This window comes from Silurus aristotelis (assembly GCF_946808225.1).
Source record: "Silurus aristotelis genome assembly, chromosome: 14".
NCBI classification, from domain to species: domain Eukaryota; kingdom Metazoa; phylum Chordata; class Actinopteri; order Siluriformes; family Siluridae; genus Silurus; species Silurus aristotelis.
This window is the reverse complement of record NC_139587.1, coordinates 25097504-25116838: the sequence shown is the minus strand read 5'-3', so window position 1 is coordinate 25116838 and position 19335 is coordinate 25097504. Positions and strand designations below refer to the sequence as shown.

The following is a 19335-nucleotide window of genomic DNA, read 5'->3' as shown; positions in this document are numbered from 1 at the left end:
TTTTGTTGACAGATGTTTAGACAATAATGACTGCACTGCTGTACGACCTGCACATTGACTACTGTAAAATATATCCAAGTGTCATTTCTATAGTGTATATATATATATATAGATAGATAGATATATAGATAGATAGATAGATAGATAGATAGATAGATAGATAGATAGATTGATTAGATAAAATTTTAATCAGATCAGATGATCACTTATACAAAAGGTCATGAAGGTATCAGAAGGTTGAGTTGATTTATTAGGTTTTAGGTATCTGACTTGACATCGATGCATCCATGTTTTAATGTTAAAATTGTGTGTGTGTATATATATATATATATATATATATATATATATATATATATATATATATATATATATATATATATATATATTGATTTTATATATATATATATAATTTGCTTACTTAATCATTTTTATCTTCTGTATATGTTCTGTTTTGCAGAAGGTAGAGATGTAAAGCTTCTCAAACATTTATATATATATATATATATATATATATATATATATATATATATATATATATATATATATATATATATATATATATAAATAAATGTTTGATATATATTTTTATAGAAATAAATGTACTGAATATGCGTCTATCAGTGAATCTAAACCGTCAGCTTGTTCCTGTCTGCCTCGTTAGCGCAGTAGGTAGCGCGTCAGTCTCATAATCTGAAGGTCGTGAGTTCGATCCTCACACGGGGCATGGAGTGTTTTTTTTTTTTTTAAGGCTGGTGGACGTTTTTGGCACATGACACACAAATCAGTTCAGCTTGATAAACCTGAGTTATTTAATGCATCAACTAATTATACACCTTAATAATGAAGAAGACGAATGTATATTAAAATGTGACAGGCAGCTGATCACCAGGGAATGAACTGAAGTAAGCAAGTATGTGAAGAAGAAGAAAAAAAAAAAGATGTGTAAATCATGATCACACTGAAGAAAAACCACATAGCTTTATAATCCTCTGGTTTGGAGTGATTTTAAGTATCACACAGGGCATGTTTTTTGTGTGTTTGTGTGTGTGTGTGTGTGTGGGGGGGGGGGTATATGTTTGGGGGGAGGGGGTATAAGTTGGTCATACAGTTTATATAAATATATTTGTCAATCAAATTAGATTAAACTTGAAAGTATAAAGTTGTTTCAGGCAATCAAATCTAATGGATATTCATTAACATAATTATCACAGGTAATCTGATACAGTGTGAAGGTCGTGAGTTTAAAGCTACCAAAGGTTTAACGCTGTTATACCGCTAAGAAACTCTGGGTGATGCTTTAGAACATGTGTGAAGGTGATGAACGTAATAAATGATTTTTAATAAATATTGGACTACAGACGCTCCCCACTTTACAAATCAGTTCTCAAGGTGAAATTTGTTCGTAGTCGAAAAAATTCAAAGCGGAGGAGAGCCATCGCGAGCTAGTCGTCGATCGTAATTCGATTTGTTTGAGTCTATTTTATTGTTTATTTGATAGAATTTTTAAGCTCTTATATCATTAGGAGATTTGCATAGTCAATAACGAACAAAGTAACAACTTACGAACAAATTTACTCGTTCGTAAGGTGGGTCGCGTCTGTACGCTAAAACGTTTATTTTTATTTTTTTATATACGTATTAACTTATTAGCTACCTAATACCCTTTAAATGATTAAAAGAAAAGGCTGACTTTAAATGTTGCTATAAGCAATGTAAAATTAGTTAACTTTTTCTTTATTTTTTTAGATTCAGGTTTTTATTTCCGACTCTCATACATGCTTACTTGTTATTTCTTATATATTTCTTATTATTTCCCTGTAGATGTTAATCCTTTCTGCAATGCGTGTTGCAGACGCGTGTTGGATTTTGAAAAGGTGAAGCTTCTCCCACAGAAGAAGGTCTAAGCAGTTAAGGTAAGTCTCTGAGATTGTTGATTTCCTGCCAGAGACATTCAGCCAATAAATTCCTATAAACACGTTTTTTACATTCTCTGTTCGCACAGTAGTAGTTTGACAATATTGTAATTCAAAACCATACATTTATACTGTATTAATGCTCTTGTTTCTATAGTAACGTGATTCTGGAGGATCAATATGGCAGAAAGCTCCCTAATCTAATCTAATCTAATCCTTATAATAAACAGATTTAAATGTGTTGTTAAAGAAAGGAAAAGGGTGGAGTTATTCATATGATAATGTTTTCTGTAAGATGATGCGACTGTTAATTATCAATATCGATATGCACGACACGAGGACGGTCTCAATTCTACAAATTACGCATCACGTAGGTCTCATGTACAATCAGTAAAGCACTGAATGTGTCAATATTATACTGTTAATAATATAGTCATATAAAAATGCTTAGTTGTATCCTTAATCATACTGTGTTGTGGTTCTTGGCATAATCTACTAAACGTAGAACATTGGCAAATGATGTTTTATTCACACACAGTTGTAAAGTATCTGCAGTGTAATGTGGTGTTGATGGTGTGCTGAGAGGTTCTGAGGTAGCAGTCGTATGTCAGAGCGGTCAGTGTCCCCATACACACACACACTCAATTCGACCTGGACATACAAAAGTATGACCACTGCCAGTCACTGCACCCAGTTATAAAATAGTTCACCAAAGGTAATGCAGACCATCATCCTGTAGGCAGGGGAATTATCCCATTTTATGGATGGTGTCCTTTTAATTTTGCCTTTCATGGCTTATAAAATTGTTTAATATCTGCTGAAGTGAATCAGTGAAGAAGCAAATAAAGACATCGCCCCCCCAGGTCATTTGGGATAGTAGCAAATTCTAACGGGATCATTTCATTCCCGCACATGATTGATAACGGCACCGGCTAAATGGACAAAAGCATCTCTTCTATTAAAGCGTCAGGCAAAGTGAAGACCTCCCACTTCCCAATACAGGAATGGTGAGGGTACAGGGGACCAACCACAGGTCAGATTAAATAACTTGTATAATTCCACACCAATGACATTGCAATCTGTCCACTCGGTTTTATAGCTCTCACCCCTATTATGATCTTGCCCTGGCATCATTTTTACCTTGATGGGTTAGAGCTGTTCATCCAAATCGGTGCCAGGGCTGCTCAATGCACACGTTTGAACGATAGAACTGATTTTTGTCTTCGTTTTTTTTTTTTTTTTTTTTTTTTGCACAATGATCTCGCAGGTAATATCTTCAGCATCCAATGGAGTTCAGCTCTGGCAATGAGACACATCATCTTGGGTCTGTGGTGGGTAAAGAAAAGCAACTATTATATACACAAAATTGGCATAATTTTTGAAATTGTAATGTCCTTTTTTAAAAAATAAAATATTTCTTTAATTTAGACTGAACATGATAATTATGAACTGAAGTCGTCAGATGTTCCCGAATCGGACAGTGGAATCATTTCAGTACAGCTTCTTGAATTTAAGACAAGTCTCCTCGAAGCAGTGGAGGAATTGCATATTTACAGGGTATGGACCACCAGTCCTTACAGTATGTTCTTTTCTTTTAAATCATTATCAATGAAATTGGTATTTGGACATTAGTTCCTTGTAGTGACTCAGTGCATGGATACTATAAAGCGCTGGTTTTGTTCTCTACTAAAATATTACAGTTTTTTATTTTTTGTACATTCCTGTGCAATGCCATAAATGTCCTCATATTTAAGCTTGGAATTCCGACAGTGGTCTTCAATTATTGTTATAGTTATATAACAGCTCTATTCGGTTACATCCGGATAGACTAGAAAGATGTAATTTTGTTTCGTGGGGGTGTTATGGGTTTTTGAGCGAGGACGATGGCAAACACACTTTCATCCATTTGTACATCAGTGCATTTACATCAGCATGGGGTCATGCAAGCAGGACCTGCTACCTTCATGTCTTCGTGCTTGTAAAACTGTTTCCCTCAAGCAAGCACTTAAACGCTGACACTGTACACGTAAAGGTTGTAGGACCAAAACTAAGCATTGGATCGTTCTTCTTTTTATTGTTATTATCCTGCTGTTGGGGAACAAAGGCATTAAATCAGTCCGCTCCTCAGGCATGCCATTAAACTAACACTTTGTAGTTCCCTGGTTTATTGGGCTGAAGGTTAAGGCAGAGGACGGCTGTCAGGTTCATCTTACTCAGCTGTATAACATCGTGCATCTTCTAATGTACATGAAGTACTTTTTTTTTTTTTTTAATCACAAATATGAGTGAAAATTCAGCTTGGACCGTTAAGACTATGGGATGAATAATATGGCAGGAGTTTATCTAAGTTTAAACAAATTTGTTTTTCGAATTGTCCTAAGAATTTTGTACTTTTTGTTTTTTTATTACTTGGTTTGTAGTATTTGGTTTTATAATCCATTTGATATCGTTTCAGCTTATAAATCAGCTCTTCTCCTCTTCTCTTTCCTTATTCCAATTACCAAATTTAATGTTTTTTTTTTTTTTTTTTTTTTTTCTTACCCTGGTTAAAATCTCTAGCGAATTTATTGTTTACCTTGTGTGCATTTCCAAGTATGTGCTATGTCTGTAACACACTTTAATGGGAACATATAAATAAACTCCTACGTACGTATAAAAAGTGACCGTGTAGAAAGCCGCTGACTTTTACCTTTCCTGTAGGAGGATGAGGAAGTCTTTGTGCTAATATCTACTCTTTAATGCACCGCTGGTTTCCCGAACATGCCGCGCAAGCCATTAAAATGTGATTTGTGTATATCTTGTTTCTTTCTTTCTTTCTTTCTTTCTTTCTTTCTTTCTTTCTTTCTTTCTTTCTTTCTTTCTTTCTTTCTTTCTTTCTTTCTTTTTTTTAAATACAAGTTTGTGTGTAGCTCAAAATCGACTGTAAATATCTGCATATAATCGAGTCGCAAAAGGGATTTAAACTGAGCGTGAACAATTTACATCCAGGATGCTGAGACCCGTCACGAGGCTCAGATCTGCAAACTCGTCCTGGAGAAGCAAGAACTAGAGTGGCAGAAGGTGTGTCTTTCAGCAAGATATATATATATATATATATATATATATATATATATATATATATTTTTTTTTTTTTGTTATTTGTATGATTTCTAATGTTTTGCACATTTTTTTTAGGAGTCTTTGCAAAATCAGATCAACAAGATGACGAATGAACATTCAGAATCGCTCGCTGCCGTTAAAAAACAGGTCTATATTTATTTCTTTATTCGAAAGTATCGGCGGATGTTAAGGATGTACTAAACACTAGATACAACTTTAAGTTTCAGGCTCAGATCCGAGTCGTAGAAGGAGAGAAGGTAACATTTTGTTTGTGTTTTCTAATGTCTGTGCTAATATGCATATTAGTATCCTGTTATTTGTAAATGTGACTAATGGTATGCTAATGAATTCGAAAGGGGAAACACCAACTCTGTGCTGAGTTAAAGGACAAAGAGATCACCAGCCTGAAGGAAGAGTTAAAGTTGCTGCAGGTACGTGTGTGTGTGTGTGTGTGTGTGTGTGTGTGTGTGTGTGTGTGTGTGTGTGTGTGTGTGTGCAGCAGCACACATTGTTTCCTACAGCAAAAACGTCTTTATTGGGGAAGCCATCAGTGGGAAAATTCATCTCCTGGCTGACCTTTTCGAATGGGGGTCTGTGTAGGTCTGTTTGCTGGTTGTCAGACAAATGACTGTTTGCGATGGATACAGACGTCTAATTCTCAGCACAATTTCTTTTGAAGCATCTGATGGAGCGATAATGATGTTTGTTAAATACCGACTAAGGTGTTAGCAGTGCTTCTGAAACTGTACTGGATCAATGAACATGTTCTTCCAAAGGATTTTTCTCTCAGTTGGTGATGGTGCTGGTGAAGAAAAGATCCTGTTTGTTTGTTTGTTTGCCCCCTCCCCCTCTCCCCCAAGGCTCCAGTTGTTTAGTTTGGGTGAGTCTGTGTCCTTGATATGCTCGATAGAAGATATTCAAGTCAAAATGTAAATAATCTCAGATTTTTATGTTCTTGTCCAACGAATTTGGATCCTGATGTGGTTTTGCTTTGTTGCTGCTCATCCACCTGAAGCTTTATTGCGTCGCATTTTCTAAACTGGTTTTCTGCTCACCATGGTTGTAAAGACCACTTATTTGAGTTGCCATTGACTTCCTGTTAGTTCAGATCGGTTTTGTCATTCTCCTGCTTGTTTTTGTGTGAATGTTAATTTAAGTTGTTTGAGATGTCAGAAGGCACATAAGAACTCTTTTAACAAACTTTTTTTGATTTATTTTACTACTGTTTTACAGTTGTTCAAGTACAGTTTGGAGAAGAAATTAAGCGAGCTGGTAAGAGTTTACAATTATATAAATTGCCGACAGAGGCGAGTGGGAGAGGGAGAAATTAAAGAGGAGGTTCTGGGGAGGAGAGAGTGACTCATCACAAGTAACGGATAGGGAGTGTGTGTGACACTTGAGCTGCCAGTGCAGCAGAGAAAATACCACCATTAAAATATTTTATATCGGAGCTTCGCTCTGTTTAACCTTTAAAGTGACAGAGAGAAAATCTGTTTGATACAGACAATCAGAAAGTAACGACAGAAAGAGAGAGGGGGGAGTTTCATAAAAGTCCCTCAGGCATGTGTAAAAATGAAAACCTAATCTGGCAGGGAGAACATATCCTCAGCCAAGATGTTAAACAAAGTCTTCAAGGTCTTCTGCCCCTGGAAGAAAAAAAAAAAAGAAAAATCCCCAAGCATGGCCCTCAATGATTAAGATCCTTTATAAATCCCTTTTTGAAATAAAGACAGACGAGAAAGATCCCGGCCTCGATCTGGGATGCTTTTAAGCTGAGGTTATGTTTGTGAAATTGTGGAGGAATTTCACCAAAAGGGGGCGTTATCGTGCAAAATCTTTCCAGGAGCAAAAGGTGCAGCTGCAGATGCAGGTGAAGGACAGCCATCTAAATCAGCTGGGAGAGGTGGAGAAGCGCTTCAGGATGATATCGAAACAGTTTGCTGTGGTCAGACAGGGCCATGAGAAACTGGAGCAAAATGGTAGGCTAGATTCTATGGAATAGCAGTAGATTCGAATGCCGCCTGAATGCGACCCAACTCAAAATGTTACTCTAAACAAATGTTTTATTTAATGCCTCAGTTGGATGCATTGAGTAATTTTCCCACTAGTTTTTTTTTTTTTACATTTTTATATTTCTACACATTTTCTGGTCATATTTCTATTGTTGTGTAGGTTTCTAAAGCAACTAGAGACTTAATTTGAATCCTATATTATAGAATAAAACAAATGAGTGAATGTAGGCCATGGGGGGAGCAGTTTTTTTTTTCCGGAACTGAGCGTTTTCTAGTTCTAGTCAAGTTATTTTCTTTTGAAAAAAAATGTTAGCTCTCTAGACTGAGTTTTATAGGTGCATTTTATAAGATATAATGTTTATATCTTGAATTCCATTTAATTGGCTTGCATTCTGCAACAGAAAATCTCCAGGCTGAAATTCTTGTCTGCTTATTTTATTGAAGAGACTACATCCTAGATTAGACTGGTTATTTTATAAAAAGTCTGCACTGGATATAGTGAGATTCTGCATATTACAGACAACTGTTCCTGTCCGAATGTTTAAATAAGAGTTTATGTTGAGTGGATGGTACAATAAACATTATTATCTGCTTGTTCCAAACAGCAGTATCAGTATTTATGTAAAGCAGTCATGGTTTTTAAGGGAACCATTAGTTTGTGTAAGATTTCTCCTGTACACACTGTATGGTTTGTGTCAGTAGGTTTCTCATTAGTGCAGTCGAAAAAAATGCTACTGAATGCCATCTGACATCTTTCGGTTTTGTTTATTTTTTTTTTTTTACAAATTACAAGTCGAAGAAGGAATGAGGATTAACAAGAAACTTGTATCCATCAACAAAAAACAAGAATCTAAAATTGCTGTCCTGAAACAGGTAATGCTTATTTAAAATGGTGAATACAATTTCGTTTTGCTAGTTTGTTTCTAGAACGAATTTCTTTTCTACGAATTTAGAAGGCGGAGAGGCTTAACAGTGAGCTGGTGAAATGCAAAGTTGTGTCTGTCAGCAGATCTGGAGAAGAAGGTTGTTCTTACCTGCTCAAAGACCAACAATTGCAGGAGCTTCAACAAAGGCTGACTGTGGTTTGTTTTGTTTTTAAATGAAGAATTGCCTAAAATTACCAACATATATATACAGTGAGAAAGAAAGATGTGGGAATCACTGCTGAGCTGGGCCACTTGTTTGTTTGTAGGAAATTGAACTGAATAAGAGGCTCCAAAATGAAATGGCAGCAGAAAGAGCAGAGAAGCAGGTAGGTTTATTAGCGCTGAAGTGTTGGCTACTGTTTTTTCAGGTGCAACATTTCAAAGGTATAGAAAAAAATCATCATTTAAGTCCTGGCAAAAAAAAAAAAAAAATACAATTTGTTTTACTCGTATAGGTTGCAGTATTTTATTCTGCTAAAAAATGCCGTTGTAACATTTCACAGTAATCCTGGTCTTAAGCCGGTAATACATCTCACTCAGTAGGCTGTGTGTGTGTGTGTGTGTGTGTGTGTGTGTGTGTGTGTCAGGAGTTTATGAACTCCCTTCAGCATGCCCAGTGGCTGCTGCAGACTCAGACGCAGGCTGTGAGTCGAATTGAGCAGCAGCTCCTCATACACACAGAGGAGTACCAGGTTAGTCTGTAATGTAACATCACTTTGTAATCATCCACCTTGTAAGTAAGAGTGGGTTTGGTTCGCTAGCTGTTATCCACATTTTCCTAATTTTGCTGTTTTCAAATGTATATATTCTCCTTCAAGTCTGGTAACATCTGTCTATCATAACACACCGTTCCAAAACTTTCAAGTGAAATGACCTCAAGTGATATATAAATTTTATTCTTATATGGGTGTTCTACAAAACACAAACATTTTAGCCAAAATGTCACAGACAAGATTTCATGAATGGGTAAGTAAATAAAGGAAATACTAATTCTAATTCCGAGTGATTTCACTTTTATTTGATACAAGCCCATACTGTAGCACTACTGCTTATGTATATGCCGTCTGCGGCAGTATTACATTATTATAAGTTAATTTGACAGAATAATTAGAATAATTTGCCTCCTCTCTACAGGAAAGATATATATCCTATATAATTGTGGGCCGGTTTGTGAAGAAAAAAAAAAAACAACAACATATGGCTGGAAAAGTTCTAATACTTTTGTCTATGTAGCATGCATCCAAATCCACATAAAAACAGCATGTCATTCTTTTGAGCAAGTAACGTGGAGGATCTGGATTGATTTTGCATTGAGGAGCAATCTTAGATGCGTTCTTCAATCTCCAATTTTCTCCAAAGCACCACAGAAGAAGATTAAATACATTTCCACACTGTACACAAAGTGTCAGTGTTAGATTTCATAAGCTTTTGACTAATAACGCAAACAGGAAATGATTCTGATTACACACTTTTTGTACACTTAAAGGCGTTGTGTACAGCAAATAAACATTTTGCCTCAAGACAACGACCATTGTCCCCATGCCAAAGTCTACTGTCTCCTGCCTCAATGACTGTCGTCTCCTCGCCCTCACACCCATCATAATGAAGTGCTTTGAAAGGCTGGTTATGAGGCACATCAAGACCCAGCTACCACCCTTACTGGACCCCATGCAGTTTGTGTATCATCCAAACTGTTCCATGGACGATGCCTTCGCCATAACCTTCAACCACATGGAAAATATGGACACATTTGTACGAATGCTGTTATAGATGCTGTTCATAGACTTCAGTTCAGCATTCAACACTACCATGCAAATGAATTCCTCAGACTGGAAGATCTCAGTCAGTCCGAATTGGGAACAACATCTCCAGCACCACCACACTGAGAAATGGGACCCCTCAGGGCTGTGTGCTCAGCCCACTGCTGCTCACTCTGCTGACTCACGACTGTGTAGCAATGTACAGCACATACCTTATTATCAAGTTCGCCGATGACACGAACGTGGTGGGTCTCATCAGCAGGAACGGCGAGTCAACATACAGAGAGGAGGTACAACAGCTAATTAACTGTCTCCAAAGAGATGGTTGTTAACTTTAGGAGAGCACAGAGCAGCCATTCTCCACTAAACATCGATTAATCCTAGGTGGAGATCGGCAAGCGCACCAAATTCCTTGGTGTTCATCTGGTGGAGAACCTCAACTGGTCACTCAACACCAGTTTCATCATAAAGAAACCCCAGCAGCACTTCCTAAAAATGCTAAAAAAAAGTGTTACAACCAAACAGACACTCAATACTCAATTAAAAAACACCACCCATATTATATTATGATCATATCGCACTGTTCACATGCTGTTTTTGCACATTGTACTGTGTAACATATACAGTGTTTACTGGTTGACATATACAGTGTTTACTGGTCGATATTTTGTGTTTTGTGTATTTGTCCCACACTGTTCCTGTATTGTGTGCTTGCACTGTCTTCGAGTGTTCGCTTTCGGTTGCACACGATGCACTTAATTTGGCGAGGACACTCACTTTTGTCCTCTAGCTCTGTGTTCTGTTATGTAGCTCTATGTTGGGTGATGTCTCTCTATGTTGTATGTAGCACCAGGGTTGAAATGACAATAAAAGCTTCTTGACTTGACTTGAATAGAATAACTACTAAATACTACGCATGGAAACCAATTGATCTTCATTTAGAAATATTCTGTCCATTTCCTAAATGTATATAAAAAAAAAAAAAAAAATTGCTGTTGTTTTTGTTTAAAATGGTTACGGTTCGAATAAAGCCAAGATAAAAAAATAAATGATGCCTCATAAACACGAGCGAGCGTGCCGTAAATCACATTCAGGAAGTACGACTTGCAACTCAATAATGGTAAGCATGTTTATTGTCCATTTACAGACCTCTGCTGTTTTATAGACTCCATGCCTCCATTTAATTCCCATATTTATTCATTGATTAAAACCATTATTAACGTGACAAAACCCCGCTGATTTGTATGATCATGCCTGTCTGTTTAGAACCCTCGGTCCGGGTTGAATAAACGCATAAAAATTTACTATTGCATTAAAGATTTTCCGGGCGATTAATTTCATTGCAGGTCCTTAAACGAGAACATGAAATGGTCCGAGAGAGGAGTAAAAAGAAAGAGGACAGGCTTGTGCACTTGATCAATGACTACAAACATTCCAAAATCACTTTGGAACAAGAGGTAGTTCTGCAAAAATGCTTTAAAAAGGATCGATTCTGATTAAAACATTGATTTCGATGAATAAAAAGGGATCCATTTTTGCATGGGACAAAATACTGGAAAAGAATGATGGGTTTTGATTTTGTAATGTTGTCAAATAGAAGCAGGCAATGCATGGAAAGGTGCAGGCAAATCAGGAAGAGCTGAAAGCTGTTAAAAAGGCATACGATCATCTCCATGAGAAACACCAGCGACTGTCTTTTTGTATGATGCATCAAGCAGGACACATTTACGGCTTAGAGGTAGGAATGTGATTTATCAAACACATTTTTAGTTTTTAGAATATTTATGGTTCTTCAAGTACCGATGTTAAAACAGTTACTCATATGTTTATATATTAATGCTGAACACAAAAGCTGTCATTTTGTAGAACGATATACTTGTATAGTGAACGGTCAAAGAGTTCACGATTCACGTTTTTTATTAGCGGTTATGACAATAGTGTCATTCGAAACCAGAGATTTATACTGTATTAATGCTCTTGTTTCTGTAGTAACATCTGATTTAGGAGGACCTGTAGGGCGGAAGCTTCCTTATCTAATCTAATCTTATCTTATCTTCATAATAAACATCTAAAAGTTGTTGTTTGTCAAAGGGGGAAAAAAATAACGTGTTCAGTAGTGCTTTGTACGTTTTTTTTCCCCTCCAGAACTGGAGAGTCTTTAGGACAGACTTTCGGGATGATTTTCTTGCTTACGTGACATTTATTTTGCCTCTTGAACTTAAAGCAATTCTGATGAGGGAAATTTTTCTTTTATATTCTGCTATGACGTAAGCAATAACAGGAACTAGCTTTGTCTTGACGTTTTACAACATTATATGTACAAAGAAAGGTGTGTTGTTTACCCCAGAAAATGATCATTGTTGGCAAGTTGCCAAAAGTGAGATAAGTCAAATTAACTTTGCTTCATTTTGCTTGTGTAACTGGGGAGTATGACTTTAACTTGTACAGTCTCAATATAATATGGACTGTCGATTACACTTTTTCCAGGATGGCTCTAAGGATGATTTTGACATCCAGACACACTCTTCTACCAGCTTAAACTGTTATTTGGATCTGGACAAGGATACGTCTTTAGATAGAGAATCCCATCAAGCCGGTTCTCAAAATTACTGTGAGCAAATGAGACATTGCAAAGAAGACGAAGACATTCCAGGTGAGAGGAATGCAAGCTTCTGTTCTCCAGCCAAGCCGGGCGCCGTTAAAACTAATATTTTTGCACAGAATGATGTGATGTGGTGGGGAGTTGGGTTTCTGGGTTGACAGAATATCTTTTATCAAGAAAGCTTACCTGCACTTTTCATTTTGCGATCCGTAATGATGCATGAATTTAATTTCCTCGTGCAGATGAAAGGACTGCCGAGTGCAAAGAAGCAGCAACAGGCAGAGAAAACGATGAGCTTAACGTTCGTTCACAGATGGATCGAACAACCCTGGCGCTTCCACCTTCAGAAGGCCTTGATGCTTTGGCTCCAGATCAATCAGAGACAAGTGAGAGAGTGAATGGAACTAATGTGACAAATCAGCAGATAGATCCAGCTGTCAAACAAGACGCTAGTGTCAGTGAAAGCGCACCGGTGCTCTGCGTGGATGATAATGGTAACCCTCCAGTGCAAAGTTACACAGAAAGCTGTCTCTCTAAGCTATCAGAACCCCAAACCAGGTCTGTTTATGGTGTGACGAGTGACCCGGTGGTGTCTGAACCCAGGGTTACGCCAGCAGAGAAGAGTCTGTGTGTCTATAAAACACAAGAGCACCAGACACCAGATAAACACACACCCGAGACATCTCACAACGTTGCCTTGATAGGAGTTGAGCTTCAGACTGCAGCACCTGAGATAAATAAGTCTCCATGTGCCCCAGCAAATAGTGATATCATTCCTTGTGTAGAGGATTCAGTCATTAATGGTGAACAAGATATAGGACCAACATATGCACATAATAAGAGTCCTAGAAAGTATGAACAATTAGGTGTCGCTCATTCAGTTCAACAGCAAATCATTCCTCAGGAGACTGACTCTTCTAATGAAGGAATCTCTTTAGTACCCTGTGCTGCCTCAATTTCTGACACACTTTTTAGTGAACTACAAGAACTACCAGGAAGCCTTGAACAACAGGACACTTTGGAAGATATAAACCATATCAGAGTTATTAAGGCAAAATGTATCCCAGAAGCAGAGTTGAATGCTATTTCCCACACTGCTGAATCGTCCTCTAAAAGCACAGCTCAAGATGGAAATAAAACAGATGATATCTGTACTTCTGCTTTATCTGCACAGAGCAATGAGCAAAACGCGGAAACATCTCCAGATCCCCAGATCTCAAACCCCCAGGACGATTCTGTGTTCAACGATACAAAACAAAGTGAACAGCCAAATAATGCAAAAGAACAAATTACTGGAATAAATCCAGATCTCAAGGAAGAAAGCAAACATTTTGAATCATCTCTTGAGTTGGACGTGCCTATGAAAGAATCGTTCATGAAAGAGCAGTTGAGTGGCTCACAAAGTGTGACAATGGTGCAACCAAACAAATCCTCAGCACCTTCAAGAGTGTTACATTCTGATCAGAAATCCGAGTTGCCCCCTGGTTTTCAGGACCTTCTCAGATCAATGAGTACACCTGTATTTCCAAAGTCCACACTAAGAAACAGAGGTAGGTTGTATAAGAATAAGTCATTAAAACGGATTTGTTTTCAGGATGTGTGAATAGTAATGTGCTTCATGTTTTTCAGGTGAACCTTTTGACAAGGCAAATGTTTCATATACGTGTTCTAATCGAAAAAACGATCACTACAGAGAATGGAATGCGATAAAAGAGACATTTTCTGAAATCTCAACTGAAAAGGTAATTTTTTCAAACATGCTTAGAGGAGATGTCCATGGTAAATTACATGCAATTATATTAGAATTATATATATATATATATATATATATATATATATATATATATATATATATATATATATATATATATATATATATACACTTCATAATGTACTTGCATGTAATGTAAAATGGACATCTCCATGCATGTGTGGGTGTGTTTTTTCTTTTCTTTTCTTTTCTTTACATTTACATTTAAGTAAAAACAAGTACAAGTAAGTATATACAGTCCAAGATCTGTAATCTGTGGTACATACTAAAGGAGCAATATTCATCAGATATGACAGAAGTAGCCGTAGATGATTCAATCCATACTTTTGGACTATAAACTGTACATGTTGGTAAAGATTGTGTCACAGGCTTTTGGAGAGAATGGAAAAACCCATCAGGAGCAAACTTCCATCTATTGCCATAGTGGCGAATTTGCTGTTGTGTGGCAACAGATGGTTCAACAGGTGTGTACACTGGGAGCAGCTGAAACACTGAAATATTCGCCATTATACACCCAGTCAGTTGGGTGTAATGTCCAACCACTGTTGGAATTCTGACCAGATTTGCTCTCTTATTAGGCGGAACGATTGCGTAACCAGGGTTTGAGGAAGAAATGACTGATACTTGATGATATTGTTTTTGTTTACACAGCTTTAACATGTCAGCGGTTGTTTTTGTGTAGGAGTGTAAATAGATGATTGGACTGGACTAAGAGGGTAGAGGGTAGTGTGACTGTAGATGATGATCTCAGGTTATTGCAGTTATCGAGTTTGAAAGTTTATTGAGAGTTTTGCATGTTCTCACCATGGGATTTCTCCAGCTTCCTTGTTACACATACATGATAAAAGATCGGTTGCTTAAGCAAGATTGGTGCCATGTACACGACTGACTTTTGGTCTCTCACTCTTTTGGTGGGATAGATCCTGGCTCCATTATGACCATCATGGATACTAAACGCTCATCAGGTTTTGTCTCAATTATTTATTCTTTTATCTATCTGGATTAAAGCTCTCCTCTGTAGTCCAATATTCAGAGCAGATCAGCGGTTCGTGACGGGCAAAATGTTTAACACTTTTATCCCGAGACATCGGGTGCTTTTGGTGCCGTGAAGCATAGCATCGGCTTAAGCGCCACATGGATGAGCAAAGTGAAGTTTCCACAGTGGACCCTCGTACTCCTACTCCCACTAGTTTCGAGGTTCTCTATAAGAACTAATTTATAGCTTCATGTTAAATACGATATGGACTTTCATCTCTGAACACCGGTGTGTTGGGGCTATTGGACTGTAGTATGGACAGTATGAGTTCCTCATACCATCTCAGGATGTTTTTTCTTGCTGCTGTTGCCATTGGCTTGCTCATCATGGATAAACAGTTATATGAAACAAACTTAAAAGCAGTATACTTGGGCATGTGTAAAGCTGCTTTGAGACAGTGTCCACTGTAAAAAAAAAAAGCGTTATACAAATATAAAGGAATGAATGGAATTCTATAAAACCTTTCAAGATAAAATTTTTAGCAGCAGTAGGAGCAGCTGACAAGATCTTCATTTGACAAACAGTTCCAAAGCAAAATCATCACGCAAAGAAAAAAGGCAGTGGGTCCCTTTGGATCTGAGTCTAGATCTCCAAAACTCCACTCCTAACGCATTTCAAACAGAGAACCAGAAAGACTTTACTTGAAGACAGTCCCAAAACGTACGCTTCTACATGCCTTGATTTGTACTGCTACACAAGGGACAAAACGGGTCCTTAGTTACCTTCTATACAAAAACAGGAAGTGGCATACACCATATATATAAATTCATATTAGATTATTTGATGAGCCAGGTTCTTTGTGGAAGCAAAGCAACTATCCCAAACAGTTTATCAATCGATCATGGTGTCAAACCCAAACCTTGATAAATATTAGTATATTGTCGTAACAGAAGTGATTCATAGATTATACTGTAGATTAACCATCCAGAAACTATCCTGGGACAAAAATATTATACTAACTAAGTTTGATTGGAAACAACAGAAAAGTCATGGACTATAAATCAGTAATGTGTCTGAAAGGAGATGCTGTGTGGAGCAAACCAGAGAGTTCATGACATCGAATCCGTCTGTATCTTACGTTTTAGAAAATCTATCTGTATCATCTTCTCTGAAGTAGTCTGTCTACTGTGAAGACAACTTTCTTTTCTTTTTTTAGAATCGCACCATGCATTTTTCTTTTTTTATTATTATAATTTTAGACCAAAAGCCCTTGCACTTAAGAGAGGGGAGAAGAGCAAGAGAGATATTATGGATATGCATGATTGAAATATATGACTTTCCTAAGCTGCTTTTCAAGTTTCTGCCTCGGCGTTGAACTTTTACTGCGGGTTTTAAAGCCGTTTTACCGTTGAAGGTCATTCAAGCGTTTATTATATTTGTGTTTTTACTATAAATTTGCTGCTGAATTACAGCCTGACTACTTCTCTCTACCTCCAGTACTTACTGTCTCATACTTTATTAGAGCCAGGTGCTATACTGTCTAGAGAGGGTAACATGAATGCTCTTTATCCTTGGTATTACAAAGGGTGGGCTTTTGCCAGTTTTATCAGTGATTGCTCATGTCAAGTCAATTTGAAAGAGCAGGAAAAAAATCCAATATAATTATGTTTTGTCAGGACTGGCAGTATATCATGTCTATAGCATAATACAGTAAACCGAGCATCAGAATAAAAATAAATAAATAAAAAAAACCCATCTATAACGCTAAACTGAAAAAGTGCAAAATTTATGCTAAATTAATTCTCAGACCAGAATTATATAAATTCAATGTATTACACTTTTATATCTGCTTTTGTTTCTCTATACAGGAGAGCAGATTTCCCATCTTGTTCAGTTCAGCTCAGCCGGGCAGTACAGCGGCATGCTCTGGGGGTAATGGGCTGAGACAGAACTGCACTGTTACTCCCCCTCCCAGGCGGCACAGCTTGGGAAAAGTGTCTCGGCCCGTGTGCGAGGAAAGAACGCCCACGCCTCTTGAGAATGAGGACCATCAGAAGTGTGACATCAGGGCCCAGATCGCCAGAATTGAACAGTTCCTCTCTTCTGAAAGTTTCAGGCCGCAAAAAAGACGTAGGGTGGATGAGTTGGAGCTTTAAAAGGCTTTAAAATCAGTTATCTATATTATATTGGCATTAGAGTTGCTGTAGAGTTCGAGGGGTTTTTGTTTATTTATTTCGCATTTAAGTGAAGTGTTTGAGACTTTTGTTATACGTTTTAAAACGATAATTTTTCAAGCAGATTGTATAATTGTTTAAATTGTGCTTATTTATTTATTTTTATTTTTATATGAAGCCTGTTTAACTCAAACGCATTTTAATCTTCGCTCCATGCTCCACATAAAGCATGTTAATTACAGTTTTAAAGCCAATTAACACTAATTACTCCCTGGATGGCCCGTCTTTTCCTCTGAGGACATTTTAATTTGCAGAGCACAAACTGCGGCCAACTATAACTTGTGTTAATTAAAACATTTGAGTAACGGGAATCAATTAATGCACATTAACCCAAATTAGCAAATGCAAATTATTCTCTCATTAAGTTAATGTTCTCAATAAAAAAGGTTGTTTAGAATATATGGACACGTGTTAGGCCGATACAGATGACAAAATGTGTTGCTGCTGCTGGACAAGTAGAGAGTTTATGTTGTAGAACAATCAGCAGATGTTAATGAGCTCCTCAGGCAACCTGAATATCTGCGAAACTAAAAAGCGGCATTGTAATATTTGTATTTTCGATTTTTTTTTTTTAGGTTTTATTTGGAGTGTGTGTGTGTGTTAGTGTGTTTGTTTTTTACTCATATGTTCCACAGAACACGAAGCTGATGCCCGCATTTCATTCTGTTTTATTGTTAGATAAATCAGTTTTTTTTTCTTTTTTTAAATTAAAGCAGGTGAAAGAGCTTAACAAAACCATTCTCCATAGAAGAAATAAAATCACACTGCAGAAAGACAATGCGCACCTCCTGAGGATGGCTCAAGGTCCCTCTCAGGTCTGGCTTAATACACTTACTCATTATTAATATGTCAAAATGTTAATGTCCTCATAAAGAAATCTGATGTGTTTGGAGTGTCTGTGCCAGCAGTGCTGACCCTTATCCTTAAAGGGAGTAAGCAATATGGAAAGCGTAATTTTAATACACAATCTGGAATATGAAGTGGCGGTCCTTCGAAACAGTCAATTACACTTGAGCGCGGGAGGGACCCCGGTGTTAATTACTAGTCGCTTTTATATAGAGTGTAAATAAAGAGCTTGCTGACATTCACATTCCATCACTGTGTCCTGACTGCCACAGCAAATTAGCCTGGCCCCTATGGGCTCCACGGGACCCTGAGCATTCATTTAACACTAGAATAACACTCACGGCAAACGAGGAAGCAGAGCCCGGCTACACGGGTCAGGCTCGTGAAGATGCTGATAAGTTTCACGTCGAAAGCTTTGAATTTATTTTTCTCGGCTGTGAAGAAAAATGTAGAGTATCGGGTAATTTTCAGAGAGAATTTGTTTGTTCACTTTAAGGTGACATTTAAATGACTTACAGAGACATAAACAATATTAACGCCAGATAGTATTTAGGGAATTTTTATACAACATTTGTTCAGAATTGCAGCACGAAATCCTCAAATGAGTTTGATCAAATAGACATGAGTGCATATCAGGGTCATAATAGCATGTCTAAACAATTGCTCAAAGATACTGAGCAATTGTTAACTACCTTATATATTTTTTCTTCAAATCTGTCTGCATGGAGGAGGACACTCTTGTGTTGTGAATCACCTCCGCTTTAGCCTTCTCATCTTACCTCTCACTGAGAGACGAGAAGATAATCCCTGCATGCCCAGCTCTGTCAAAGGTCACCACAGTTTAAAGTTCACTATCCACATCATTTGTATGGCCCTAAATTAGCCCCAACCTGTAGTTCGGACTCTTCCCCACTCTCTTTCACTTTTAACTGGCTATTCATCATATCATCGCTTTGCACATCCTTCCAGCGAGAAACATGAAACGTGAACAATACTCAGCGGACAATGCTTTCGATTGAATTATTCTCCTCAAGGACCACCGTGGGAGCGCCATACGTTTCTAATTCTGCAGAGGTTAGGAGCGATCACTTGAGTACACGTTACTCCCCCGGACGTCTATATATCTGTGAGCGGCACATCGCGCTCCATAAAGGATGAACCGTTTCAGCTGTTAGTGAAAAGTAGTGGACCCCAAA

At 37.5% G+C, this 19335-nt stretch overlaps 1 protein-coding gene across 2 annotated transcripts in view; it reads left to right on the top strand.

The window, feature by feature from the left end:
• The window catches only part of ccdc73 (coiled-coil domain containing 73), a 27363-nt gene extending 8982 nt beyond the window's left edge, over positions 1 to 18381 (top strand). The window contains exons 2-20 of one of the 2 annotated variants that reach the window (XM_083560968.1): positions 1853 to 1913; positions 3181 to 3244; positions 3342 to 3470; positions 4902 to 4973; positions 5088 to 5159; positions 5234 to 5269; positions 5369 to 5443; positions 6246 to 6284; positions 6856 to 6991; positions 7818 to 7897; positions 7978 to 8106; positions 8217 to 8276; positions 8538 to 8642; positions 11057 to 11167; positions 11308 to 11448; positions 12198 to 12363; positions 12555 to 13862; positions 13942 to 14054; positions 16928 to 18381. In XM_083560968.1, coding sequence (XP_083417094.1) covers positions 3200 to 3244; positions 3342 to 3470; positions 4902 to 4973; positions 5088 to 5159; positions 5234 to 5269; positions 5369 to 5443; positions 6246 to 6284; positions 6856 to 6991; positions 7818 to 7897; positions 7978 to 8106; positions 8217 to 8276; positions 8538 to 8642; positions 11057 to 11167; positions 11308 to 11448; positions 12198 to 12363; positions 12555 to 13862; positions 13942 to 14054; positions 16928 to 17215 — 3105 coding nt within the window. In that variant the 5' untranslated portion in view covers positions 1853 to 1913; positions 3181 to 3199 and the 3' untranslated portion in view covers positions 17216 to 18381. The remainder of the gene's footprint in view (positions 1 to 1852; positions 1914 to 3180; positions 3245 to 3341; positions 3471 to 4901; positions 4974 to 5087; positions 5160 to 5233; positions 5270 to 5368; positions 5444 to 6245; positions 6285 to 6855; positions 6992 to 7817; positions 7898 to 7977; positions 8107 to 8216; positions 8277 to 8537; positions 8643 to 11056; positions 11168 to 11307; positions 11449 to 12197; positions 12364 to 12554; positions 13863 to 13941; positions 14055 to 16927) is intronic. The other variant, XM_083560969.1, reaches the window with a different exon arrangement.
• Positions 18382 to 19335: the final 954 nt, after the last annotated feature.